Below are 27,716 nucleotides of genomic sequence, written 5' to 3' on the forward strand. Positions count from 1 at the left end.
CGTCGCCGCACAGGCACACCCCGCGGCTCGTACCCCGTCCCCGAGCCCCCGCCCGTCTGTGGGGGCGGCGGATGGCGCTGGCGGCGGGAGGCCGCTCGCTCCGGCGGGCAGGGCCGCAGCGCGCGTAGGGGCCGTGGGCAAGGGCCACCCCACACCATGCTGGCCGCCGCTTGGCTGGGCAGGGGTATCTGGGGGCTCCTCGGCGGCGCGGGGCGGAGGCGGCCGGGCGGCGGCGCCAGGCCTCTGGCCAGCCGACCCGGGGCGGCAGCTGAGGCGGCGGAGGGGCGCGGCGGGGGGGCGGGCGGCCGACGCCATGGCAACAGCGGCGTCTTCTGCCTGGCGGCGGGCACGGGGGCTCTGGCGGGGTCGCGCGCGGCGCCCGCCCTGCGGCAGCACCAGCGGCTGCTCCGCGAGCACCAACGGCTGCTGGGCGCGCCTGCCGCCGCCGCCGCCTGGCGCCTCCTCAGCGGCGGGGCCGGGCCGCGGCGGGCGGGGAGCGGCGGGGCCGCGCCGCCGGAACCCCCCCGGGAGCGGCGTGTGGCGGGGCGCTACGCCGAGCTGGTACGTGACCCGGGGGGGTGCGGCGCGGCGGTACCTTTCTCGCCTTCGTCGGTGCGCGGAGCTGCCGGGCGCGCTCCTCCGCTGAGGGGCGGGGGCGAGGCGGTGCAGCCCGAGGGGGAGCACTTGTTACCCCGTAGCACAGCGAAAGTCACGCTGCCTGCTGGAAACAGGTGTCACGCCCAAACTTGGAGCCAAACACGGGCTTTTTGGGTGTCTCGGTGGCGGCGTGTTTTCCTTTTGAAGGCCAAGTTAATGTTTAGTAGTTAAAGGCCGTGTCCGTGTATCTTGCGCAAACGGCAGCTTGCTTCCAAGAACTTAACAAGGCTTTCTGGCTAGCTCAACTTAAAGCGTGTGTTTGTCTTGATTAATTCTGTTACATGCCAAGTTAGGGTTTGGCTTCCTGGCCTGAAGTTTTTGCTTTCTTGCTTTACAGTATGAAAACCCCTGGACGATCCCAAATATACTGTCAATGGCAAGAATGGGTTTGGCGCCAGTTTTAGGCTATTTGATTGTTGAAGAAAATTTCAATGTTGCACTAGGTGTCTTTGTTTTGGCTGGCATAACGGATTTGGTATGTTTACATCAGTTTGGAAATACTTTGGGGATAGCGTGGGTTACGATGATCCAATTGACACATGTTGAAATTTAGACTCCAATGTAGAATGGAAATGAATAAACAGATTAGTTTTTGTATTCATTGCTTTCTAGAAATGGTATATACATCCTTTGCGACATTGTGAAGGGAGGTCGCACGTAGCCGAAGGGGACATAGTGCTGGTGGAGCAAAGGGGATATCAGGGTTCCCTGACCAGCCCCAGGTGGGCATTGTCCAGTCAATGCTTATGCATTTAGTGGTCTGTTACCATATGCAGGTGTACCCGGTGCACCCATCATAACAATAATTTTGTGAATTTTAGAACATCAGTTACCTTTTTTCCATTTTCCCTTTTTTTTTCTTTCTTCTTTTTTTTTTTTAATAATGAGAATTGAATATGTTCTGAGGATTCCAGAATCTGGAACGTAAGGTGAAAAAAGCATGATACAAATATCAGCTAACAGGTATCATATTTCACCTTAGTTAAACTAGCTGTATTATGTAATGTCATTCATGAAATATCTCTGTAACAGCAGCATATATAAGCTATTTTTATTCTTAGTTTTCTAACAGAGAAACACTGAACTTTGTTTTTCCTAGTTGGATGGATTTATTGCACGAAACTGGGCTAATCAGAAGTCAGCTTTGGGAAGTGCTCTTGATCCTCTGGCTGATAAAATTCTCATCAGTGTGCTCTATGTAAGCCTAACTTGTGCAAATCTTATCCCAGGTGAGAAAATGTCATTACTTGCATGTACAACATAAGGTAAAGAAGCTAATTTTATGTATAGTAATATTTGTTGTGTTTCTGGAAGGAGAACTGCGTATCGCTTGGAACTCTTGCTTTGTCAGTTGCACTTTGCTATTTGCTCCTATTAAATACTTAAAAACCACCCCCACCACCCCCCCAACAGAACTCACAGAAAGCGTGTGCTGCCATATACAAAAATAACTAGCATATACTGCCATTTTCAAATGTACTTTCTTTAAAGCAATAATAGTTAGTAGCTATATAAAAAATTTTCACATAGACTGGATTGTTTTAAGACTTCAGATTAAACCCTTTCAGGAGTCACGTTAAAAAAATCTTTGGTCATGCATAAAACTTGTTCAGAAGAATTTGGGAGTGCTTATTTCTTCTTGCTTCATACTTTGTTTTCTTTTTAATCATGGATGTGATTTTTCACTAGATCCTGTTGGCTTGGTTTTTCAGTTTCACTTACTTCCATGATTATTCTGAGGGATGTAGTGCTCATTGCCGCTGTTTTTTACGTGCGATACAAAACTCTTTCTCCACCGGTAAGTGTATAGCATTAAACAAAATTGTATTAATATGTATTAATTTTATTTTGATTAAATCTTCTGTATTTTTACAAGTATAAAAAAAGGAATAAGCCTTTAACAAAGTTGTAACCAAGAGATTTTCATCTTGAAACTTGATGGTTGCTCGTAATTTGGGTGGATAGCCTAAGAGGTAATGCTATGCTTGTTCTTTTGCCAGATGGATTTGTAAGCAGAACAGTATTTCATAAAATAAGTTCCATAAGGATGAGTCAGAGCTACTGATAACTTTTTTTTCCTGTGTATGATGTGTAATAAATCATATAAGAGCAGTACCAGTATAATTCCTTAGTGCTATAATTGACTTTTCTTTATCATGTGAAGAGGTATATCAATTTGAATATACTAGAATTGCCTGCTTTTTTTTTTTTTTCCTCTTTTCTGCCCCAACAGAGAACACTCAGTAGGTATTTTAACCCTTGTTATGCTACTGCCCAATTAAAACCAACATTCATTAGCAAGGTAAGAGTAGTAACTCGTTACAAAAGATAACTGCTTCTGGGGTGGTGTGTAGTTTGGAGGGAGGGGGCTGTTTACTACTACTGCTGAATGCAGTTTCAAAATAGTACCAACTAATTTGGGAGGCAACTTAAATCCTGAAAGATTTTCAACTGTACTCTGTCAGAGCACATGCTAATTTCGAGTGTGTAAGATGCTTCATTGAAAGAGGTTTCTAAATAAATTTTCTGTATATAGACTAATACTTAAACCAGTAATAAAAGTGTATATTGGTATTCCTTGCATAGTACATATCTTCATTTTGGTCACATTTCCTATCTTGCTTTTATCAGATGAATACAGCGGTTCAGCTAATTTTGGTGGCAGCTTCTTTAGCAGCTCCTGTTTTCAATTATGTGGACAGCATATATCTGCAGACATTATGGTAACTTACCTCTTCACTTTTTTTCAGATAATTTAATGCACTCCTGAAGAAACTGGTAATTGAGATTAATCTAATTGTGTGGAACAAAAAAACTGTGCCCAGATGATGTAATAGACCTATACAGCTGAATTTTTACACATTTATTCTTAACTGACACAGGAGCTAGATATTTATTGGTACTTAATTTACTGTACAAGCAAAAAGTAGCCAAATGAAACTAATTAAGATCCAGGAGTAATAGCTAAGAAACAAGTATTCAGAATAGACATGGTGTGCACAGGCAAAGTGTACACTCATTAATAGAAAAGAAGGGAGTGGGAAGAAAGACTGTATGGATTCTTTATTTACTTACTCCTGCTGTAAGTGTCCTTGGAAAAACATTCTTGATATCAGTAAAAATAGACAGGAAGTAGTTTCTTATTTTTGCTTTATACTGTATGTGCTGTCTTGAAACCTAGGTTTCTGAAGCCTTTTGGAAAAGCACCTGAAGAAATCTGGTGATTCCTGCTAGACTATAGGAAGGAAGGGCAGGGATCGAATGAAAACAGACATACAGGAGCATACCTCCTTAAATAATGGCTGTTCCTTTCACTGCTATCATTAGAGATCTGAACTGTATCTGAATCTGAATTGTAGCTGAGGGCAGGTGTTACAAGTGCAGTTATTTCTCCTGAGCAGTTAGGTGAGAGTTCAGAACAAAGAGGCTGAAGGGCAGATAGCAGAATTACTTAGTAACTTAGTTTAAAGTAGTGGAAAATCCAGTGTTACTTGTCTTTTGGGGAAAAAAACCCATACAAAACCCAGAGCTTTTAAGGAACTAGGAACCTCGATCTTAACAGTCAGTGTGGTTTTTCATCCTGTTGGAAAGCCAAATCTAGAACTGCATCTGTGAAAGATGCTTACCTTGCTGCTTGTCTGGGACTCTGTGAGAGGGTTACCATGTTGTGAGTAATGGAGAAATGCTGGGTGTAACTTGCCAGGGTCCTCTATAAACACTCTCAAAAATGACCTGGGTGAGTCTGGCAGTGTGTCCAGGGAGGGCAGCGGTAATGAACTGGTGGCTCAGCAGGACTGTAGTGGTGGCTCAGGCCTGAATGGTGTCAGCCTTTGACACAGAGGAGCACTGCTACTTTAGAAATATATATGGTTATTACCCAGCTTCTGGGAAGGGAACAAAAGAGGCTGAAGCCAAAACTTGTGCTTTAGCTTTGGAACTAGGTAAAATGTAAGTTAAAGTCTTGTATGATTTGAATGCTCCCCTTTTGTACTACCAAGTTTCTCACATCAGTCAGTTCTCAGGCTGGAAAAAAATATGTAGGCTACAAATACTGAATCTTTTGTCTTCCCTTCTCTAAAACAAGTGCTAATATGGTAAAAATTTGGCCTAGCATGCAATTAAACAGAAGCATGCAACTGAGCACTGGATGGCAGTTCCTTTGTTTATCTAATCCTCCACTTAGTACTGAATTTCAGCATGTAACCTGTAAACTGCATTTCTGTAGGACATAGTCCTTGACTGTGTAGAGAAAAATAGGAAAGATGCTTAAAAATAACACTCTTTATTGTACTTAGACTCAAATGACTTACAGGAACTATTTTCTCTGAAGGTGCATCACAGCTTTCACAACAGTAACATCTGCGTACAGCTATTACCACTATGGCCGAAAAACGGTTCAAGTAATAAATAACAAATGAAGTATTCCTGAAGGGGCTGGGCCTTGGCAGCGTGGTGGGCTATACTGCCGAAGATGGTTGTAATGCAACTGTGTTTTGGATCAAGAACTCTGTTTTTCTGCTTAAACCGTGGCATCACAATGAAGTGAAGTTTGAACATGTACTGTGTATATATATAGAGAGAGACTTTTCAATGTATTTTTAATTTGTTTAAAAATCAGGTTGTTTACAAAAACAAATAAATAATATTCTTGAAGACACAGGTTACTGGTTGCTGCCATGTGCATTCTGAATAATTTTATACTGTTTTTGAAGTCAAAACATGCACTTTTCACCAGCTTTTTTGCCGTCTTTGTGCAAGGCACTGAGTAGGCTGAGATCTAAGAAGAAAAAGCAATTACAAGAACAAATTTATCTTTGTACCTCAACCCAAGTCAGTAAACCAGCACTGCTCATTAGGACTTAATGACGTAGGTCAGCTTGCAACAGAAGAAAGCACGTCATCAAGGAACAGTATCTTCAGAAATTTAAACCAGAGTGATAGAAATTTTACTTCATACTCCATCGTGATAGGGGTAAGCCATGAAGAGTTACTACCCTCCTCCCTTTTCTTTTTAAATATGAGCAACAGTGAACTGTACTCATCAGAGAAGAGTTTTGAGTCTCGGAAGGGTCAGCTGTGCAGTGAAGAGTCTGTACCCAAATGGAGCTATGCTTCTCATACTATATATTCATTTCTAGTGATCGAAAGAAACTCCTGTATCTCCAGATTGTTTAAAGCTTCTGAAGATGCAGTTTAATCTCAATGCCATGGGAGAAAAAGGACATTTTAAATATTGTCCAAACAAATGGAGAGAGTGGAAGAAGCTTTTAGATGTGTGTACTGTTAATGCTTCCTGTACCTCTAGCTTCAAGAGGTACCCTGTGATCCCCCTCAGACAAGGACAACTTGCATAGGTTCTTTGCCCGTTCTCTACTTACAACAAGATGCAGAATAAAGCACTAGGCAGAACAGATTGTGCTGATCATAAACTGATGTTTTCTATTTTCAAGCAACATGTGATTTCTTGTATGTCATAAGAAGTGCAACCATGAAGGGCTTAAATAATTGAAATCAGGTGGTATGTGATACCACTGTATTATTAGCAGAGGAAAATTTGCTGTAGAAATCTCTTTTTGAGAGCACACAGTCTCTTTTGTGACTGCATATGCCTGTATATACAAAGCATTTTCATATTTTTTTATATTTAAACTTGTATAGAATGGTGCACAGAGAAAACACTTGATTTTTATTAGTACCTTTTTCTTAACTGTCCCCGTGTTTTGTGATCTACCCTGCATCTTGCAGCGAAGGGACAGAGAGCAAAGCCTACCGAAGTTTCCTTAAAATGCCCGAGTAGTTAGTAAAATGGAGGACTTTTTCTTGAAGAAACAGTTTAGAAAGCAGAAATTTATTGTACCCAATCAGGTCATTCCTGTTTGGTTCTGATTAATGGGGTTGGGTTTTGGTTGGGGTTTTTGGGTTTGCCTTTTTTTTTTTTTTTTTTTAATCACAGATACCTTTGAGACATTGCATGAAATCGTCAGGGAATGGAAGAGTACTGGTCAGTGAAGGCTCCGTGTTGGTGTGTGTCATTACGCTTGTCATTACCTGTGTTGGTAACAAGTTAAATGTACAATTACTCGGTGGGACGCGCATAAGTATTTGTGTTAAATAAAATCCGTCTGGATGGTAGAGCCACTGCGTTTTCCACGTGCGTGTTTGGTACTCGACAGTTAGGATTAGCTTGCTGAGAGCACAGTCCCTCTCACCCCCCTGAGAAGACTCAGTACACGCGTGGGCGCCTGCCATCGCCGCCGGGGCAGGGCGGCGCAGCTCTGCGGTGGCGGCGTGGGGTGTCCCCCCGCGGCCACCGTACTCGTAGCCGCGGGGCCGGCGGTGGCTCCGCCTTCTCCACGATGGCGGCGCCGGAGCAGCCGCCGCTGCCGCCCGAGGGCTCCAAGCCACTGAGCACTCTCCTGTGTGGCATCGCCCAGGCCGCCTACTACGGCAACGCGGACATCACGGAGGAGCTGCTGCGCGGGCAGCTCTACCCCGAGGCGGCGCCGGAGGAGTTCCGCGCCCTGCGCGCCAAGATGGGCGGCCTCCTCCAGGTACCGGCTGGGGCGGGCCCGGGGGACGGGGCCCCGGTTTGGGGGGCCTACCCTGGGGGAAGGCGCTTCATCGGCCTCGCTGCCTCTGGGTGTCTGGCGTCGTGCCCCCCCGCAGAAGGAGGAGGAGGTTGGGGCGGCTGTGGGTGCTGCCGCGGGGGTGAAACGGCCCGCCGGCAGCGTGGGGCTGAGCTGTACCGGGTGCTTCTGGTACGGGGCTGGCACCAGGACAAGGCTCTGAGCACAGCCCTGCCCCGCCCTGTCCGGGAGGGTGAATTGGGTTTGGCTTCATCCCTTACCGTGCATCGCGGGGTGAACAGGCGGCTTGGCGGAGAGCTGAGGCCCGGGCGGAGGTCGGGCTCTCCTTTCGCGCCTCCTCGGGAGCAGGAGCCTGTCAGGCCAGCGCGCCGTGAAGGGTAAAAGACGACTCTTGGGTTTTATGCTCGTAAAAATAAGTACCCCTACTTGAGAACTTCCTGAGAAGAGCTACACTTCAAAATACAGATTTCTTACCAGAAAACTGTATGGTGGCAAAAGCATCCCTAAGTATAAAGTAAGCTATTTTAAACAGAAAACAGATTTTGCTTTATGCGTGAGGGAGGAGAAGGTATTTTTCTCGGGAATGGGTTTTTTTTGCTCTCCGTTCGGGGAGAGAAGCGCAGGGTAGCTTGCGGCAGCTCGGTGGGGCACAGGGAGCCTGCGGGCGCAGGGGACTCGGACGGCCGTTGCCACCCGGTGGTTAAATCTGCCACTGCTTTGCGGCGTTTGTGCCCTTGGTCGGGAGGTTTTTGGTACACTCGTGTGAGGAAGAATATAACTAAATGCAGCAGCATAGTTTTGGCTGGATAACTTTTCATGCCCAAAGCCCCGTATTTAGCAGTGAGCTTTTTATGTTGTCTTTTTCCCTTTCAAAAGTGTCCCTTTTTGCATACAAGTAAAGCTGCAACATGTTTGCTCGCTACGCTTTCCTTGTCACTACATGTTATTTTTACTGCGTGCTGTTTGTGTTGCTGAAGATCATTAATCTGTTTTTCAAAACAACATCTTTTAAATTACTGTCTTCTAAAGAATCCTTGGGATTGCCTTGTGTTAGTCCGTATGATGAAAAAAAGTCAGAAATTTGAAAAGGAATTGGCTTTGCTTGCTTTTATCTCTGTTCTTATTTGTTACAAGGTCAAAAGTAAGTGTGTATGTGCTTTTTAAAGGAAAAATTACTGCAAAATGTCCTATCTTTTTTTTTTTTCTTCCTATTATATTGCTGCTTCTGTATCAGGAGTCAGTATGTTGCTGCAAACATGCATGTTAGCCCAGCAGATGAACAGTTAACTGCTGCTTTAAATGACCGAATCATTAAGTGCAGCGTCACCAGATTCAGCAGAGAAGGCAGCTTAGTCTCTCATAATTATGCTGTGCCCACAGTGCTGTTAGCAGCAGCCCCCATCTTTGTGGATCAGGTAAGGAACTGTGTATGTGAAATGTACCACTTCAATTTGATGTTTCATTAGTGTTGCTCATGCCTGAAAGACAACTGCCTTGGTGGGCAGAGCAGTCAGGTCTGCCTCATGTTCTGCAAGATGCACCATGTCAGCTGGGAAGTATGTTCTTGCCAAAGAGCGAGGAGAGGTCTTGTTCCTTTCGCACCATCTGCTGCCACTTCTTACCTTTTGACAACTATGGTGCTTTCTGGCCGCTCTGTGAGCTGACAGTTTTCTGTTGGATTATTGAATAACTCAAAGGGAGGAAGAAAAAGAAAAGTTGAATTTTTGAGCTAAGCAATACACAAACTACTTTGTACAGACACGACTTCATGTTGAGTGTGCATGGATTTTGGGGTGCTTATTTCTAGTGAGTGACTTAGAGGAAGTAACACCTAAGTCCTGTGGATACTTTCAGGATCTCTATTCTAGAGCACCCTAAAAAATTCCTTGGCTTTCTGGTGATTTTGAGGGCCCTCTCTCTTTCATACTTCCCAGTATGGGGGGGAAAGGTTGTTATTAGAGTTGTGCTTTGGAAGTAGGGAGGCTTAAACTTTCCTCTCTCTCCATCTACCCAGTAGAAAAATCCATTGTCCTAGCTATTATTTGTGATACCTCCTTTTCAGTTCTCACAGCTGGCCTACAGATCTCTGCCTCTTACATAAACTGTCTGGTCTGAAGCCATCACACAGAGATATGGTGTGGGCTGTTTCCTTTTGTTTGAACCATGTGGCAGGGGGAGGGTGAGGGGAAAGTCGTCTTGGCCCTACAAGTTGCTTAACTAAATCTTCAAGCAGCTGAGAACCACAAAACACGTACTCTTATGCTTCAGAGAGCTGCCTGGAACACTGTTAGTATCTGTGTGAATTTAAATTGGGGGGAGGGGTTGTATTATATTGTATTTGCTGATAACAGCAAACTTCAAAAGTGTTCCTCTGTGCTTTTAACATCTCAGTCTTTGGACACACATCTTGGATGCTCGTGTCTCCCCAGCACCTGAAGGAGCAAGCTCCACTCAAAGATCTCTCTTGTTCCTTCTTTGTCAATTGTCACATGAATTTCTGAGAAAATTTATTCCAGTCTTGATACTTAATTCATTGTGAAAAATCTGCATGATTAAAATGTTAACAGCAATGTGTATGTTATCTTTTTGTGGTTTTATTTTTTTCCTTCCTCCTCTGGGTGGTGGAGGAAGGGGAGCAAACAGCAGAATAGCAACAGAACGTCAGAGTACTTGTTTATGCAGCCATTTCCCTTGTGTGCAGTGATCTGCATCTGAAGTTCAGAAGAAGACAGGTAACTTTTATGTCTCCACTGATGATAATACCTAATCGCACCAAATAATTATTTTGGGAGGTGGCCATACTGTTTATTTTCAAATACCTCATTTAGAAGCCCAGGTCCTTTGTATGGTCAATGTGGAGAAGACAGATGTCTTGCACTGTCTTTTGACTTTATAGGGAATGTGAGCACCTAAATTGGATGGAATGAATAATGCCTCATTCCTGTCTCTTGAGGATTTTTTTCTCTGACACCCACCTTCTTGATGGTTAGAAGCAGAGAGATTCATTGCCCTTGTGACTTAATTGCTGTGGTACTTCATGTCTTCTAAGTAGTAATCATAGATCTGTACCATAAATCAACCAATTGCTTGTATTAGAGCTGAGGTGAAGGACTTTCAATAAGGTGAAGGACTTTCCTGTACCCTCTTGCATTCCACCTGTGCAAAGCATGCTACCTGTGAAAAGTACGGAGAGGAGTAAGGGCCACAAAAATGTATCATATTTACTGCAGCAATAAGCATTTAAATGTTTCTTTTTCCCTAGTTTGTGTACAAATTAGTCCTGGTTTTGTATTTATAAAAGATGTTGTGTTGATCTACTTTTTATATTTTTTTCCTTTCCTGCCCATAGGTCTGCTGAATGTGCATGAATCATCTGACCTCTTTCTAAAATGCTGAATTTTTTTTGTAGAGAAATCATGTTACCTTATTATGTTTACCTCTAGTGAAATTTACTACTTTTTTTTTTTTTAAAATCTCATTTTTCTTGTGTGGAATATCCTGGAAGGTAGAATAAAGCCCTAGGAAGGCTGGCCCTGGAGAGCTGTACCCTTTCAATGTTCTATCAATTGTTTTTTTACCCTCTGCCTTCATACTTCCCAGCTTCCTGTCCCATAAGGTTTCAGAACATTGAGAAACTGGGGTGATCAGCTTTTGCAAATTATCACCTCCAGCTTTTTTTGGTTTTCAAAGACTTCACCCTGATTAAAATACTGTATTTGTCTCCTCCTTACGTAAGTTTAATTTACTGTATTAGTTCCACTGGTAATACAAGTTACTTTACATCTGGAGTAATTCCACTCTTTTCCTTTTGGTGGCAGTAGGCTATTGGATTTATTGAACATGATCATTTGCTGATGTGTTGGAAGTGTCCTGGTTCGCTCTTCTGCTGCAGAACAAACTGTACGTTGGCTAAATGACAATAAAAATTTCAGCATGAGGAGTCTAAACATTTTATTACATTTGATTTATAAGTATTTATTTTCACAAATACTGAGGGTGTCACCATCTGTAATAAATATACTGATATGTTATTGGTAAAATACTAATCAGACTCTACATAAGTAATATGTGAGAACCAAGAGCTTGATATCCAACATAAAAGATGCACCCAAACTCTATACATATACTTTATAACATCCATTAGTCCTCTCCCATCGGTTGTTTTCACTGGAAATGATGCCGATATTTCTACCAGATTTTCTAATGATGTGTCATGTTTCATTTTGCTGTCATTCAGCCAAGGGGCTGATGGTACTGTCATTATTTGGCTCTGCCTTTCTGTGCTACTGGCACGCATGGTGTATGTCAGTCTCATCTTGAAGCTACTTCTATATTGTGAAATACCCAGCTATTTCTAGTGATTACTTTTCTTGGTGCCTTTGGAGAATATCTGTTGAATAAGAAACCTTTTGATCAAAATCTGATCTAAAGGCTTATGGGGGGAAACCTCAGTGCCACTAGTGGATAAAACTGCTTGGTGTGTAAAATCCTTTGGAGGAGCACCAGCAAACTGCAGGCACTTTGGAGGCTAATTAGTGCCGTAATCATGTGTTGTCCCTAAAGACTGTCACTCTCCTACTAGGGACTGCAGTCCTTTCCCTATGAAGTTGCTGTTGTTACCTGGAGAGGAGGTCCCAAAGCATTACTGCCTCTGCTTGAGAAGGAAGCGACTTGATCTTCATAAAAGGGGTCGGCCCTTAGATGAAAAGTCAGAGCAGAAAAAGTCGTAGGGTCCACTCAGTTGTAGAGGATAACGGCCTTTGCATCTTCAGCAGGATTTCTGCGGACAGCCACTGGTGGGAAATAAACGACTTCTTGCACTTTCTAATAAGGGAAAAGAGTTGTCATTCTTTCCGCTCCCCAGATACCTTGTGATTCCTCAGGTACATGAGCTGAGTCATGAACTCTTGAGTGCTTTGCAGTTGTCCAAGCTTCTGCAAGGCTGAGAGGAAGAACAGCCTCAGTCTGAAGACTGAGGTAAACTCATTTGGGAAGAGTTAATAGGAGAGACTGCTTGCTTTCTGCCATTTCTAATTGCGATTATGCCTGTTAACAACAGATTGTGCATCTGTTAACTAAAAAGATAACTCGGTGAGCATGCTCATTCTTCTCAATTCAGGTAGAAGGAAACAAGTTGCTTGTAGAGCAGTATTAACAAGTACTGTGTCCATATGAGGTGCTTTCTACCCAAACATGTGCCCTATGTGGTGTTATACCCTTCACTCCAGCAAATGACTGTGCTTATTATAAATAGTTGTATTTGTTATTGGGCTAGGTGGAAATATACTAACAATACCTTTGCACAGAATTTTGGGAGGGAGGGAATGTCTACAAATGTCTACGGTGGTGTAATTGGACATACATGAGAAAATGATTGTTATCTCAATTGATGTTTGCCTGGAACAACTAAATAACAATCCTAGTCTTTTTTTTTTTAATTTAGCGAAACACCACTATTACGTAGCTTGCTAATCTGAACACAGCTTGATTGCCACCTCTGCAGTGTCTGGTGTTGCAGCATACATTTTGTCTTCTCAGTATATAAATCTACAGTTATTGCTTCTATTTTTTGTCCTATTTCAGCATTGTCTTAGGAGGGTAGAAAATTGAATGTTTACTTGAACTAGCACCTGCTGTATTGCGGTGATGAAAATGTTCATGGGTACTGCCCCAAAGCATTCTTATTAGTGCTTCCAATATGAGATATTTTAGATTTTAGGTACGTGTATGTGCGGTCAGTTCAAATAAGGACTGGTGCAGCTGGCAGTTGTGGGAATAACATAAAGCAGAGGGGGGAAAATTCTGCAGAAGAATGAACTGGGGAGGAAGGTTGGCTGCAGGATGTTACATGGTTGAAGAACATTGACAGGAGCAGTAAGATCAGTGCTTCACTGCCTAGAGCAGCAGTTCATTGCTTCTATGTGTCAGCTAGAAAGAACAATGTACCTGCATTGTTCTGGATTTTTTTAACACTTCGTTTTTTGGTGATTTCTCCAGTTGCAAAACTTGGTGTTTATGTTGTTAAAGCCTTTCATATTTGCAATACTGTTTTCATTGCTATTGTAGTTACTGAAGAGATGTGTAGAAGGCAGTGTTATTGCTGGTAGCTGCGGTATGTGGAGATGATGGTATTCTGTGCTGGGAGCAGATCTATACGAATTGGGCTGTCATTTAAACAACAGGGTGTGAACAAGGAATCTGCACCTCCACATTACAAACCTCATAGTCTTCATACTGCTGTGCATCTACAAGTGCAAATCCTGAAGGCAGGCAGAAACAGGAGGGCTCCCACCATTATAATGTAGTTAGTTTAATTAGTAATATTTTCTATAACTCAAGCATGAGACAGAGGTGAAAGGTCATTACCTAACAAGGCCAATCCAAGACTCATTTCATTTGAGATTGTAAAGTGCCGATATGCTGTAACTGTGCCACTTAGGTGAAAATGGCTTACCTTACGTTTAATGGTTTACTTGACCTCTTCTGTCGTATTTATTTTTTTATGTTCTTATCTATGGAAAAGTAGTAAATTAAAAGAAGTCAGCAGACCTGCATCATTGATGTATAATAGGTGTGGTAAACTCTGTATTGCCCAAATGAGAAGCAAGTCTCTCTCTCTCTCTCTCTCTGTATTTTTCCTCAATTACAGTGTTGATTGTATCTCTGCAAGTAGAGATCTAGTTGCTTTGTCCCATTTGTGGAGGTGCAGGCTGCCCTATCTGTCATATCTAGAGCAGGCAGGTCAGTGCCAGCTCTTCATGTTTATGATGACTCTGCATTATGTCTTAGTTTTATAATGCCCTACTGAAAATCTGCTAATTGTGTGTTAATGGACTTCCAGAACAATGTGCTGCTGAGAAAGTTGGATTCCCTGGTGGTCGTGATGCTTCGTATCCTGTTGATTTCCCTTTTCCCATCCAAATGTATGGTTCAGTTTGTTGCATTTGTAGAACTTCTGCCAGTAAGTAGTATTTTATCATTAACACCACCAGCAAGTTGTGGATGCACTCTTTATTTCTCCAAAAACCCCACACAGGTATGATTACCATAAGTTACATATATATATATGTGTGATTAACATATGTTGTGTATATATATGTGTGGGTGTGCACGCATATGCAGAAAGGCAAGTTATTTTGATTATGCTGAAATTCATTAGTCCAGTCTGATCCCTGCAGTGTTTCTCTTGACCTTAACAAGTGTCTACTCTGATTGAAGACTAGGGAGTCAGATCTTGCCTTTGAGGTTCATTACTACAAATTAAATGCTTCTACTATGCTTAATTAGTGTTCATCAAACACATGCTGTATGGAGTATATTTGAAAAGGGGAAAAGACTCCCTTAGGCTTCACATGTAGTTTCATGCCTTTATTTCAGTAACACTAATGCTCCATTCCCTATTCCCCAAAATGTGGGGGAAATGCTGAAGAGGGTAATGAAGTTCACTGCCATCATCTCAGCACTGGTGATTTTCTGGACTAGTATGAGTTGTCTTTCCTCTTTAAATGTGGCCTATGAAAAGGGGAGAACTTGAGTTGTCTCTTCTTCAATTTACAGAATCACAGAATCGTATAGGTTGGAAAAGACCTTTAAGATCATCGAGTCCAACCGTGAACCTAACACTACCAAGACCACCACTATACCATGTCCCTAAGCACCTCATCACCTTTATGCACCTAAGCACCTTTATGCATCAATTTGATGCATAAAGAAGGACAAAAAGGAAAGGAAAGGCTGTACACTGAAATTAGAGTCTTTATTATATGATACTTTTTAAATGGTGTCTGTTACAACTGCTGTGAAGGAAGATTAGTGTCTGCTTGCTCCAGGAGAATACTGATGTTGACAATGAAGTAAAAATTTTTATTCCAACTGTGCTGGTCTCACAAGAGGCTGCCACACAGCTAAGCAGATAATAGACTTCTTTCTTTCTTCAAATATACTTTTTTTTTTTCATTGCAAGTAAAGATTAATCTTATTAGGAAAAAAGACTAGTCCATGGATGCTTTACATTGGAGTGAGCATAATCTCCTCTGCTAATGTGTGCATCCTCATTTAACGTAAACTTCAGAACAAGATGAGAGCAATAGAAAGAGCTGTTAATGTGTTGAATAACCTTCACCCTCTCAAAGAGGCAGAGCTGTGGCATTCACTTGAGCCACTGAAGTTCACAGCTAGCCTACAAAAAGGAAATTTGGATGACACTTACAAGTCAACCTTTTTACAAGCTGAACATCTGAAATTTTCCATTCCTGGTAATGCTTAGCAGCTAGAGTCTTGGTATGATGTACATTAGTTTTCTTACTGTGCTAGTTTGTAGCAACTGGATGCAGTATATGCAACAACTTGTGATTAAAAAAGGCTGACAATACCAAAACCTAAAAGTGGTGAAAATGCCGTGTGGCTAGAATTATTCCATTTTGCAGCTTGTACTCTCTGGATTTCTTCCAGCCTGGTGACCAAGTATGATGGAGCCCTGAACTCTTCAACATGTTTGGATGACATTTGATTTTTGCAATAGTTTAATTAAAAAAGAAAAAAAGAAAAAGCATTAGTGGGACAAAATAACAGGCACTAGAGTTGTTACATGAAGTCTTTTGTTCATTTATGTTTTAGTCATTGATCCCAATGGGGCAGAAGTGGTCAGGTAAGAACCTCTGGCAACTTGAGCTCCAGTCTGAACAACCGTTCTGGTTCTCTCTGAGCCTCCAGGGTTGCGTTGGCTGCAACTACTGAGGGGGCTCCAAGTTCATCCCTAGAGGATCATTGGCTTTAGAACAAGATGAAGTGAGTGACTTTCTTTAAATGCAGAGCCTAAATTACCCCATTTTTTAATTTTGTGTTTGTCATTATAAATATATGCTTTTACACAATAACTTAAAAAAAAAAAGGATTTAATATATGGAGTAAGTCAGAACTGACTGGAACATGGATGGCCTCCATTGTGAAGGATTAGGAGTTCATTATTGGGAAAACCAAACTGGTTTCTTATTTTGGGGCATTTTTGTTATGTATTCTGAACACCTGAAGCTTAAGCACAGTAGGTTTTCCATAACTGTGTTCCATTGTATATAGTAGTTGTACACAAGGAAGCTAAATCTTACAAATTGTACAAGGAAACCAAATCATACAAGGAAACCAAATCATCCTATACTTCTTTTAGCCACCCCATGATTTAAAATTGGACTGTTTGAACAAAGCAAGAGGGATTTACCTTTCACTTTGTTTACAGAGCATGAGCACCTGTTTATAGCTGATGGCCCAAGATCTAATTCAGAGTACTCGGATCTCTTATAAAGTTGGTATTTTTATAGTTGTATAGCAAGCCTGTGACTCCCTCCTCCTTCTCAACTCCCCATGGAGTTTGGTATCTGTTTATCTGCTCTCCTTGAGGACTGCGCGTTTCACTTCTAAAGGTGGCAGTGATCTTGGAACAGGTTTTTTATCCCTCTAATTCTTTGGCATCTTCTATATTTACCTCTTAACAATGCTGGTTTACGTGTGATTCCACATAAGTAGAAGACATAAAACATACTGTGCAGAGCACCATGTGAAATAATAGCCAACTTGTCCAAACAATTTTTAGACTTAAAATAAGATTTTTTCTAATTATTTTTAAAATATTTTTGTAATTATTTCATTTTGCATATGTTAATATATTTCTGAAGGCATGTTTTTTACCCTTCCCCCCCATAAAAAGTGGCAATACAAATATAGTTTTAGTGAAATTCTGTGTTTTTTCCAAATAAGGTTAGATTTTTTTTCTGGTTGAGATGTTTTGGGATCTCTGCCAAAAGATTCCTACCTCAGCTTGGTGGGTAGTTTTTTCTTTCCTTTCTTTGCAGTCTCTATAAACTGTGATGCCAGGATTATGACACATGTTCTGAAGATACACACAGACACTGCAGTAGTATCTGTGTAAAAGGCAAGTAAGCAACAGACATTTTTACTCCTTGTCTGACATTTACACATGGCTTTGTTGTCTCTCTTCAGACTGTCGCATCAGATGTGCCGTTCTCTTATATTCTTTTTGCCATTTCTGGTTCAAGAGTAGTTTATATTCTGTTCTAACAAGCTGTTTGTGTAAGTACCCTTTAGTTTTACATGGTCAAATATGGTACAAATATTTTATACATTTAAATTAGTTGTGATTTCTTTTGCATTTTTCATTAAACTCAATTTTTACCTTTTCTGAAGTGAACAAAATATGCGTAACTCCCTTTTTCTGCAGAAGAAATAGCACATTTAGGCAGTGTGCTATTATTTTAGTAGATGTTCAGATATTCATATGGTGCTCACATGTACACGTTTACAAAATATGTATGCACATATGCAGAGATAAGAAGAGAGGTCAGAAATAAGTGCCCTTCTAACACCATTCAGTGACACAGTTTTTATACATTGCCTCGGATGAAGATGATAAGCTGTGGTTCTGAGGCTGGTTGGGGTCTTGTGGTATGGCCCCATGTGTCTTTGGCCCCCATGGCTTTCCAGTGTCATGGGTGAGATGCATGGGTTGCCCGAGCTGTGCTTTACTGATGGGTCCTTGAGAGGCTAGAGGTGGTTATGCTGCTTCAGGCCACTTGAGACCTCTAAGATGGGTGTCTTGAGGACTCTTAAGGAGCCCAAAGGCACGAGTGGCTGATGCAAATTTGCAGAAGGGCTCTTCCCCCATCAGTTACTGGACATGCCTCCTTGTATGCGACGAGTACCTGTGTGCATGCCTCTATTTTGCATCCATTATATAAAGTCTCCTCCTGCAAGACCAAAAGAGAGGGATCTGGCTCTGGCTTGTTGGGAACCAGGTTAGAAGAGTGTCAGTTGTTCCTTGCTCAGCAGGGAGAGTGCTTTTGTTCACAGGATACGTTTTGTGACATGCCTGTTTATGACATGCCTGTTTATGACATGCCTGTTTATGACATGTCAGGAAATCTATAAAAAGTCTCATAATGAAAAGAAAGCGCTAGAGATATTTTCCATTTTGTGTGGACAAATTGTAGGGAGTTTATTGAATATGAGTAGCCCTCAATTTGACTAAAAGCCAAAGGGGAAATTTTTCCAATGGGAAAAACTAATTTAATTCTTTTTGATAGCATGGGCAGCACTGTCTCGGAGCATTTGAATGCTGAAGTTTTTAGCTGTTTAGGCCTGCAATGGTGAAATCTAAAGCCAGATTTTGTTTGGCACCAAACAGTTTTCACTGGTGGTATGTGTTGTGCGATTTGTATACTAATATAGAACTTGTTTAGCATAACTTGCTTAGCATTAGTAGCTAAGTTTGCTGAAGCCTTAGGCAGTAAGCTGTGAACTTTCACCTAGATATGTTGAACTTTTACCTAGTCGAGTAAAAGAAGGCCCCACAGCCAGAAGATAAGGAAGCTACATTCATTAACAGAAGCTGCAACTGTAGAGGTAAGAAAAGAAATGGCCTGCCTGGAGACAATGAAAGGACCCAATGAAGAATGGGAAGACCCCAGACCCTAATATTACTCCTGGTCTGAACTGTCACATGAGGGGTGGGGAATTTAGATTGTAAGGGTATAGTTGCCCAGGGATTTCTTTCTTTGAGGTTCCTCTTTGGAGGCACCCAGCTTGAGCTGTAGCGCTATTAATAAAAAGGACTTTATAGAAGAATCTCTTTTCGGCTTATTGATTCAGCAGAAACCTAGAGTTGAACCCTGTTATGGTGGCTGGCATGTGTGACTTCCGTAACGTGTGTCTGCAAGCTCTGGAAACCGCTGTTGTGCATGTGCAGCTCTCGAGGGCGGTGCACATTGTGTGTGGAGACACAGAGGTGAGGAGTTGTTCCTACAAACTCGCTGGAAAACCTGTTTACTTGGCCAGCTCTGCTGAAAGATATCTTGGTCAGGAGCCTGACCTGATAGAAATAGAGAACCCCCTCTGGGGTGACTAAAGCAGTCATTAATATTTAATGTGATGCTATTGGAGAACATTTTCAGATTGATATTTTGGCTGTTTCATTAAGTCTTTAGCCTTTTTTTTCCTAAAAAGGTGTATTACATTTAGTTGTAAGAGCATTTTTGATACAGCAAATGGTACTTAAAGCTTTATGGGGAAGTGAGGGATGGTTTTGTCTGAGCTCCCCAACTTGGGCTTTGCTCCCAATCAAGTGTTGTTTTCCAGCACCAAGGGGTAAGTGAGGGCCTTCACAGAGCAGTTGTGATTCCTACGGTGAAGAGTTTGACCTGCTGCTCCTGTCTCCTCGTAAAGGCTCAGCTCTTAACAACCACCGTGGCCACTACGGGTTTAGGGAACACGTTTTATATTTCACTGAGCCAACAGGAGGGAAAACCATTTTATCCATGCCGAAAGGAAGACCTGCCGGCTGCTATCCTGAGACTGGAAGTGTACCTCTAGCCTGTCAAACCTGTCAACAGGTAACACGAGTTGTCAAAATAGGTGATGAGTGACCAGATGGTAAAGTGCTCTCGCCTGCTTCCCTTGAAACAGTGTAGTCTGTAAACTTGTCTCCTTTACTTGCTGATCTCTGTGCTGCTGTGAAATGTGTCTGCAGGGTTATGGGCCAAGGCAGTGATGGGCTGTGGTGAGCCTGGTTTAGGAGTGCAGGAACCCTTCTTCCAGGTAGGAAAATGTAACTCTAACTATTGTCCAGAATAGTACAGATAATATACAATGATGCTGTGAAAGGAAGGAAAGCAGAGCCTGCAGTCAGAGTTTGTCTCCGAATCGGAGTATATGGCAAGACATCATACAGTTGAGGGGTATGACTCATGTATTTCATGTTGTTCCATGCTGGAACATTTATGCTTTGCTATGAAGGAAGCTGATGTCCAAATGTAAACCAAGGGGGAAATTAGCTGAGTTAATAATTAACTTTTAAGATGCAAACAATCAAGATACACTGTGTAAAAGTGAAAATTAATTCATGATGGTAATTCAGTTTTCTGTGCTTGGTGCATAATAGAGCAAGTTTGCACTTTGCCGATTTCACTGACAGGATCGTTGCCTGCAGAGCTACAATAAGCTCTGCTAATGTCTGCACCATTACTGCACACAGGGTAGGGCTACAACTTTTTTTTTTTCCCACGTGCCTTCAAAATATGAGCTGCTCCAACTTCTATTTTTAACTCTCCCAAGTGAAACAAGATTAAACATGAAGCAGTAGTCCGCTGCAGCAAGTAATTTTCCCAGAATGATTGTAGAAACCTAATAAACACAGTTCTCATTTATTTTATTGTGAGAGAATGGAGGAGCAGAAAAAAACGCTGACCATGTGGTCTCAAGGGAATGACAGGTCATGTCACCAATTCCGGGACTGTCACTGTGTTTGTCTCTCTCTCTTTTCCTGCTTTTACTCCCTTCCTTGAATTTTTTTGTATTTACCATCTGGTGTTTATTCTGCCCTATCTGGATTTCTCTCTGCCTTTTATTTTCCTCTCCATCTTTAGCAATACTGCATTAAATGGCTTCCATCTGTTGAGAGTTCTTATTTCTGAATCCAGCTCCTGCAGGAGGACTGAAGAAGAAACTATTTTAGACTGAATAACGTAACCTGTGAAGATTTAGACATTCTCCAAGAAAACAACTTGCTTCTACTGAAGCATAGTTCAGGGAGCACATGTGTATGCCCATTCGTTTTGAAAAAGGTTGAACCTGTCAAACTTGTCTGTAACACGGATGCATGTTTAAGAACTACTGGAAATGTGACATTTCTTTGCCTCCACCCCAAGTGGCAAAATGCTTTCTAAACCATAGCAAAGAATTTGACTCAAGTGGGGAGAAAACTGATATCAAAGCTTGGAATTTTTTTGCTGTAATTCAGTTGAGTACAGGCCAGGATGGACAATTTATATTTTTAATCTTAATATAGTTATATTTTTAATCCTCCTGTTTGACTCTTGTAGTTGCAAGTATATCTGATATTAATAGAACATTTCCTTATTTTTTCAGTTCCCTATTTTATCTCCCTCTAGCCTGTCCAACTCCTATCTGTACTCTCTGAGCCTTTTTTTTCTTGTACATCTCTTCCTCTTTCTATTTTAAATTATTTAAGTAGTTTGGAAACTATTATTCAGGAAGGGGGTGGTGCTTCTTTTTTTATGTTTATTGCTTAAAATCCAAGCTTTTAGTATCTATTCATAATCTGAGTATGCAGGCATCGTTTGGAGATCTAGCTATGACTAATGTTACTAGTGGGTGGGCTTGTTCTGCCTCTTTTTTTAAATTTGTATTTATTGTTGTTCTGTAAGTGGTATAAAGCCTAGACAGAGTCTGTAAGTAGGTCCAGACAGAGTAATCCTGATGATTCTCAATTTTCCTTCAGCTAAAGATGTTTTTTAGGATGGGGCTGGGGTGGGGGAGCCACTTTTTTGAGCTCAGCACAGCAGGTTTGCAGGAAGTATGATCTGACCACAGGAGCATGGCTCAGGTTGTGGTTCATCTAGTAGCTCCCTATTTTAATCAACCTTTTATCCTCCTTTGTCATCAAATGAGTCTTCATACCGCAGAACAATGACACCTCCTGCAAATAAATTTAGGAAGTGGTGTTTTATGGAATTATGAGTTCAAACTGGTCATTTCCAGCAGACACACAGACTAATGGCAGAGGCAGGCTGGAGAAAAAAAATGTTGTGGTCACTTCAGATGCTTTTAAAAACTAATGCTGAGATCTCTTTTGCATTCAATTGTAAGCTAGGCCCAAAATATCTACTCCCCTGTTATTGAACTTCATGTTCAAATGAAAAATTAATTTTAGCAGGAACATTGGGTTTGGTGAGCTTGTATGCAAAAAAAAAAAAAAGATTAGGGGTTTGGGGGGTTTCTTCTTGGTGGGAATCTGGGAACCTTTCGGGGAGAAAACGGAGGAGTTGGTCAAGAAGCATGGAAGCGACCCATTGAGAAGAATTTTATCTTCCATGTGCACATTTGACAAGTCAGAGTGGAATCAAACTTAATAAGATTAGAAATGCAGGAAGGATGTAATTTTGCCCAGAACTTCATCATGCACACACATTTTTCCCATCTGCAGTAGCAATTAAGTAATTTTTTTGTTGTTGTTACTGTGTGTTGCGAGTCCTCCTGTCCAAGAAGAAAGCTTGATGAAAGTCAGAATAACTCAAAAATATTTACAAGTCTGCTGAATGTCCGTTGACCTGGTCAGCGTCTCCTCTGCAATGAATCTAAAGGCTCTACAGGTTGGAATAAAAAATAGGCATTGCAGAAGATGTATTACACACTAGAAAAAAATTAAACTACAGGCTTTTAAACAATACCTATATTATTATCCTCTTAATGATTCACAGTTAGCTCTCTTCTGTTAGCAAACAGTTTCATTTCCCTTTTAACTGTGTATTACAGCTCCATAAAAAGCAAACTATTGGGACATAGAATGGAACTTGAATAAAAGAAATTCGTGTGATCTCCCACGGATTAGATGAAGACTTAAAAATTAGTTAAAATCTTTCTACTTTGTAGAAATACTAAATGTATGTTAAGGTCACTTGTCTTTTCTGACTTACAAATTTGGGGGGGTGTAGAGGCCTTTAGCTTTGGGGTTTTTTCCAAAAGGTGGATCACCATTTTCAAGTGCAGACAAGCAGGCTGTTGCATCTAATTTTATCTTAATTCCAATTCTTAGGAGTCCAAGTCTCTTGGACTCTAATAAACAGTGTTTGTGAGGCACAACCTACCAACTAGTTGAAAACCTCCACTGTCTCCAGAAACGTGGGAAAGTCTACTGGACTAATATCCAGGGAACATCTATGGGAACAGCTCACTTATTACAGGACTGGATATCTCAGCAGCCCTTGGGAGAGAGTTGGTTTAGTACGTACTTACAAAGGAGGACCCAGAAACCACAGGGTTGCAGAGAAGTTCTCATATTCCTCCTGTCTGAAGCTGCTATTTGCAGAAGAACATGCTGAGCTAACTTTCAGAAATAGCTTAGTGTCACTAGGACCCGCGTGTGCTATTATGCCCAAAGATGATGAGATCTGCTTCTGTTCCCCCTCTGCTCTCCCAGGGTTGTCCTTCTTTCTTTTTAGGTAAGGAGAAAGAAGCTACACACCCCAGAGCTGCATGCAGCAGACACCCTGTATTTACCCCAAATCCAGTAAAGGTTTTCTTCTAAGGATATGTGAAAGAAATGCATAGTATCCTGACATGAACAGGAATTGGCTTTGTGTGATCAAAGTGTTTTAGCCGAGCGGGGTCCCTTGGCATGTTCCTCCTGTCTGCAGCTGGTCCCCCCTCTCTGTGCATGTGTTCCAAGGGTCTGAGAAACGGTTTGCAAGGTTACATCTCTAAGACCATCTGAATTACAAGGGTTGTGATACAGGAATAGCCTCTCACCCCCACCTCCCAAAAACCTGAAGACGCGAGTTCATTAGTATGGTACGTGGCACTGAATTGTTTGTTTCTCTGAGCTTGTGATTTCTTTGTGCTACAGATTGGCAGCAGCCTGCAATTTGAGGGTCAGCTGGAGAAAATGCCTACACATGCTGGCATGGCCAGCTCTTGGAGCTCTTCCATAATGGTTGACAAGTAATGTTTTATTTCTGGAAATGAAGTGTATTCTTTTTTCCCAGTGGGTTTTAATGATTGTTGTTTCTCACTAGTATTGCATGCTTGTCAGGCTTTATTTCTCAGAACAGATAATGAATTTAAGTCTGTTTTCCTGTTCTGTGTACCAAGGCACATGTCTAATGGATCTAATTAAGCCAGTACAAAACTCTCCAGATTATCAAATATTGTTCCATTAAGGAAATAGTATTTGAAGTCGTATTTTTATTGGCTGAATTATATTTGAAGACATAGTGGGTGTGTGTTGAAGGTGAACACAAGGAGAAGTCAGTATGACCAAAACTGTTTCTTGTTGTTCAAAAACATCTGCCCAGCCTCTGGAAAGAAAGGTGTAGCCAGTTGCTTAGGGTGGGATTTGCCTGCTCGTAGTATGACGTGCTGTCCGTGACCTGGGCTTCCTAGGGAAGAAAAAAAAAAAAAGCATGTCTTAACAAATCTCAAAATACATAATGTGAGGAAATTTTTAATATCAAATGGTGTTCTTTTACAGACACTAGTTTCGAAAATAGGCTTTTTTTTTTACTTAGTCACTTGAGTGAATAGTCATAGTAATGTAAATGAAATTACTCACTGGCATACAGTAGCTATGATTTTATACATTCTTAGAAAACTTTTCTGCTTTTTGTTAGTTGAAGATTTTTATGTTGAAATAGTAAATCATTTATGATTACCAATAAAAACTGGAATTAGGTCCTACGTAACTTTTTTTCGTCCTGTCATACTTTTCACACAGCACTTCCTGACATGCTGTAGAACTGTGCAGAGATGGGACAGTCTGTAAATAAAAAGGGGCTGTGATAATATATTGCAAAAGTATGGTTCTTGATGACTGCTGAAGAGATGAGGTGGGAAACAACTAAGGCAGGATCTCCATGTACACACACACTTAGCTCAGAGTATAAAATCTATATAACATAATGGCGTGTGCCACTGACAGTACAGTGGCTCAAGTTATGCAGTAGATCTGCACTTTAAGGTCTGTCTGGACTAAGTAATTGGCATTAATAAGATGTATCCCTCTTGGACCAATGCTGACAGTCATTCAGCTGTAGGAGCTGATGGATAAAATAGGTTTCAATACCTTTAAGTCTTGAGAAGTTTCCAGTAATGATGCTAAAATGTGTGTATGTTGTTTGTAAATGTGCGTTTGCAGTGAAACCATCTTCATCACTGCTGTGGGAGCTGGACAACGGCTGGTCGTTGTCCTGCTGGTGGTAAATGCTCATCCAAAGCTCCTGGGGTTTAAAAGCATGAGAGGGAGAGCTGTAATCAGATATATTTTTTCTATCTTTAGTTATAAACACAGAAGAACCCCTCATGTTTTAACTTTCAGTTAATCCTTTAGAAATATCAGAGGTGTATTCACTGTAATTTGATATGCTATGTAATAAATGAGCGTTGTTAAAAGTAATGGAAAGAATTGTTCGTAATGCTGTGGAGAATATGACTGGAAATGTAATTTTTTGCCAAGTTAAATTAAAATATTTCCTCAAGCTTAAAAAAAGTCCGAAATTTAAGTGTGGTCACTCATTCATATGAGCAATGGAGTAGAAACTACGCTTGTTTAAAGAATGAGTTGTGTAAGTGTTTGTACATAAAGGAGATGGAAGATCAGCAAAGACCTTAATTGTTCTCTCATTCTTTGTAACTTATATCAGGTTTCCTGTCCACAATGAAATGTTTCCAAGTTATGATGAAAAAGAAAGTTAAAATCAGTTGCTGTTCTTCTGTGACTTGAAAACCTTTATAGCTGGTGGGTTTTGTTGAGGAATTTCAAAGAAAATATGTCTTCATTAATATCTTCATGCAACTATACTGAGGTATAAGTCATGGATTGCTTGTACCTGCTCCCAATTAAAATTTATATTCATTTTTTTTAAAAAGGAGTTTTTAAGCAGTAGTCCTATTTCCAAGCTGAGAGAGATTCTAGTCTGAATTATGAACTATATTGGTATGTTATTTAAAGCATGCATTATCTAATAAATATTCCACTAAAATACAGTATGGTTATCTTCTGGTTTCTTAGCTGTGTGCGCATACAGTATTAAGCGATCCATATTGTGTGTACATGTGCACACATGTCTGTGAGACAGAGAGAAATGATTGCTAATTATGATACATGGTTTCCTTCCTCTGTTTTATGTGACAGTATTTTGGTAGCAAACTATGGGTGCTTATAGCACATGAACGTACAGAGGTTTTAAATCTAGCTCACACTGGAGCTTAACTAATCGTCAGTCTGTTGATGATCTTTGCCAAACAGGCAAGTTTAGCTGTCCTGTATAAGCCCTAGTAATATTGTTTTGTCATCCTTATGCTTAAAACGGCAAGCTTGTTCATAAGCTTCCTCTTTTGGGTCATAAGCTTCCTCTTTCAGATACACTTAGAAGTCAGATTTATATCATGTGTCAAGCACAATAAGGAACTTTGTGCGTGTGTGTTTTATCAGCTTAGCAAAGCACTACCAGAAGCTGCATCTTGCAAAAAGAGTTGTTGTGAAGGGCGTGAGGTTAAAAGAAGCCTCTAAGAATTACAAATGTGAAATATTTGAAGGGCGTAAAATCAAGCTGAGAAAAGGGTTACCTGGTTATTTGATCCAGTGAGTATGCATTAGGTTAACATTTAATGCAGATTAAATGTTTCACCATGACACCTTGCTTCATTCAGTTCAGAGGATGTGGTTTATGTTCTTGGTTCCTGCACAGGAATAAAACAGAAGGCAATTTTCTGCACAGCTGAACTGAGAAGAATGTGCATCTCGACTTGATCTTGGTCCTGACAGGGCTTACATAAGGTGCTGGCATCTGGGGTTGTTGATTTGCCTCTATACCTCCCCCCCTTCACATAAACCAACACAAAAGGTATACATAAGCGGTAGTTGGTGTCACACAACACGCAAACAGATCCACACACAGATGTTGTGATATGAAAAATATTAAAACAGAAAGTATTCCACACTGCTGTTAATAGACAGTCCTGTTCATGTAAGATGTGGATGTAGGAAAGCACTGTAAGTCTAAATAGCTTTTCTTTTGAAAATGAAAAGAAGTGCTTTTTTCGCTTATAGCATAATTAGATATTACCCAATAATTACCTCTTAAGTTAAATATCTTCATGATAAAAGCAAACAGTAGATACAGATATGGTGAATGCCCTGTAGGAAAGACAGAGCGGTGCACTAGGCATCTCAAATTTTATAATAAATTGGCCGATGCTCCTATTAAGCTGGAACCCTGATACAGCCGAGCAGTTACTTCTGGTGTGGATTGCCATTTCTTTTCTTGATCATGTAACAGATGGCAGCTAATCCATTGCGAGAGCAAGGGAAGGCAGCGTGTCCCTCAAAAAAAAAAAAAAAAAAAAAAAAAAAAAAACCCAAAACAAAAAAAAACCCCCACCACAAAAAAAAAAACCCTCAAAAACCACACCAAAAAACTATAAAAGCTTCAGGACAAAGATCTTATACCCTGGATGATAAAAGGCAGCGTAACTGTTGTAAATCACATGTTGTTTGTTGGGTTTTGGGGGCGGGCGGTGTTTCTGGTTTGCTTTTCTCTTGGGAAAAAAACCTCTGTAAGGAGGGTGTGGTGGTGTATCTGCTGAAGGTTGAGCACATTGCAGTGTTGGCTTTACACCCTTCAAAGCAGCAAACCTGCCGCTGTTCTGTTGCTTGTGTGATATGTGAGCTCTTTGTTTTGGGCTAGTTCTTGTGGGGTTTTTTGTTTTGTTTTTGTTTTTACCTGCCGTCTTATTTCAGGCCACTCCTGGTGTGACTAAGATTGCGTACTTTGACAGCTGTCTGGTCTAGAGGAAGGTGGCAAAGCCTGCCGGTAGTTCACCCCAGTGACAGTTTTAGTTCATCGCTGATGAAATGAGGAGAAGCAGCAGGTCTCGTGTCCTCGGCAAGCT

At 41.2% G+C, this 27,716-nt stretch overlaps 2 protein-coding genes and 1 long non-coding RNA gene across 10 annotated transcripts in view; all 3 read left to right on the forward strand.

Moving 5' to 3' along the window:
• Nucleotides 1–18: 18 nt before the first annotated feature.
• CRLS1 (cardiolipin synthase 1) lies at nt 19–6,788 on the forward strand. The gene is made up of 7 exons (XM_072857305.1): nt 19–561; nt 995–1,132; nt 1,757–1,886; nt 2,370–2,455; nt 2,891–2,959; nt 3,289–3,380; nt 4,988–6,788. Exons 1-7 carry the CDS (start codon nt 157–159, stop codon nt 5,073–5,075), a joined length of 1,008 nt encoding a protein of 335 aa, XP_072713406.1. The 5' UTR covers nt 19–156; the 3' UTR covers nt 5,076–6,788.
• Nucleotides 6,789–6,987: 199 nt separating this feature from the next.
• COMMD1 (copper metabolism domain containing 1) overlaps nt 6,988–27,716 on the forward strand; it is an 80,866-nt gene continuing 60,137 nt past the window's right edge. For 6 of the 7 annotated variants that reach the window (XM_072857306.1, XM_072857307.1, XM_072857311.1 and 3 more), the window contains exon 1: nt 6,988–7,208. In XM_072857306.1, coding sequence (XP_072713407.1) covers nt 7,014–7,208 — 195 coding nt within the window. In that variant the 5' untranslated portion in view covers nt 6,988–7,013. Of the gene's footprint in view, nt 7,209–7,483; nt 7,622–27,716 lie in introns of those variants that run through there. The other variant, XM_072857313.1, reaches the window with a different exon arrangement.
• Nucleotides 8,487–11,931, forward strand: LOC140649716 (uncharacterized). Of its 2 annotated transcripts, XR_012041722.1 has the most exons (4): nt 8,487–8,659; nt 9,872–9,976; nt 10,594–11,144; nt 11,827–11,931. It is a non-coding gene; the product is annotated as an uncharacterized lncRNA (long non-coding RNA). The 2 variants fall into 2 exon arrangements; XR_012041721.1 differs by having other exon boundaries at nt 9,872–11,144.

This window comes from Ciconia boyciana, chromosome 3 (genome assembly GCF_034638445.1).
Source record: "Ciconia boyciana chromosome 3, ASM3463844v1, whole genome shotgun sequence".
Lineage (NCBI taxonomy): Eukaryota > Metazoa > Chordata > Aves > Ciconiiformes > Ciconiidae > Ciconia > Ciconia boyciana.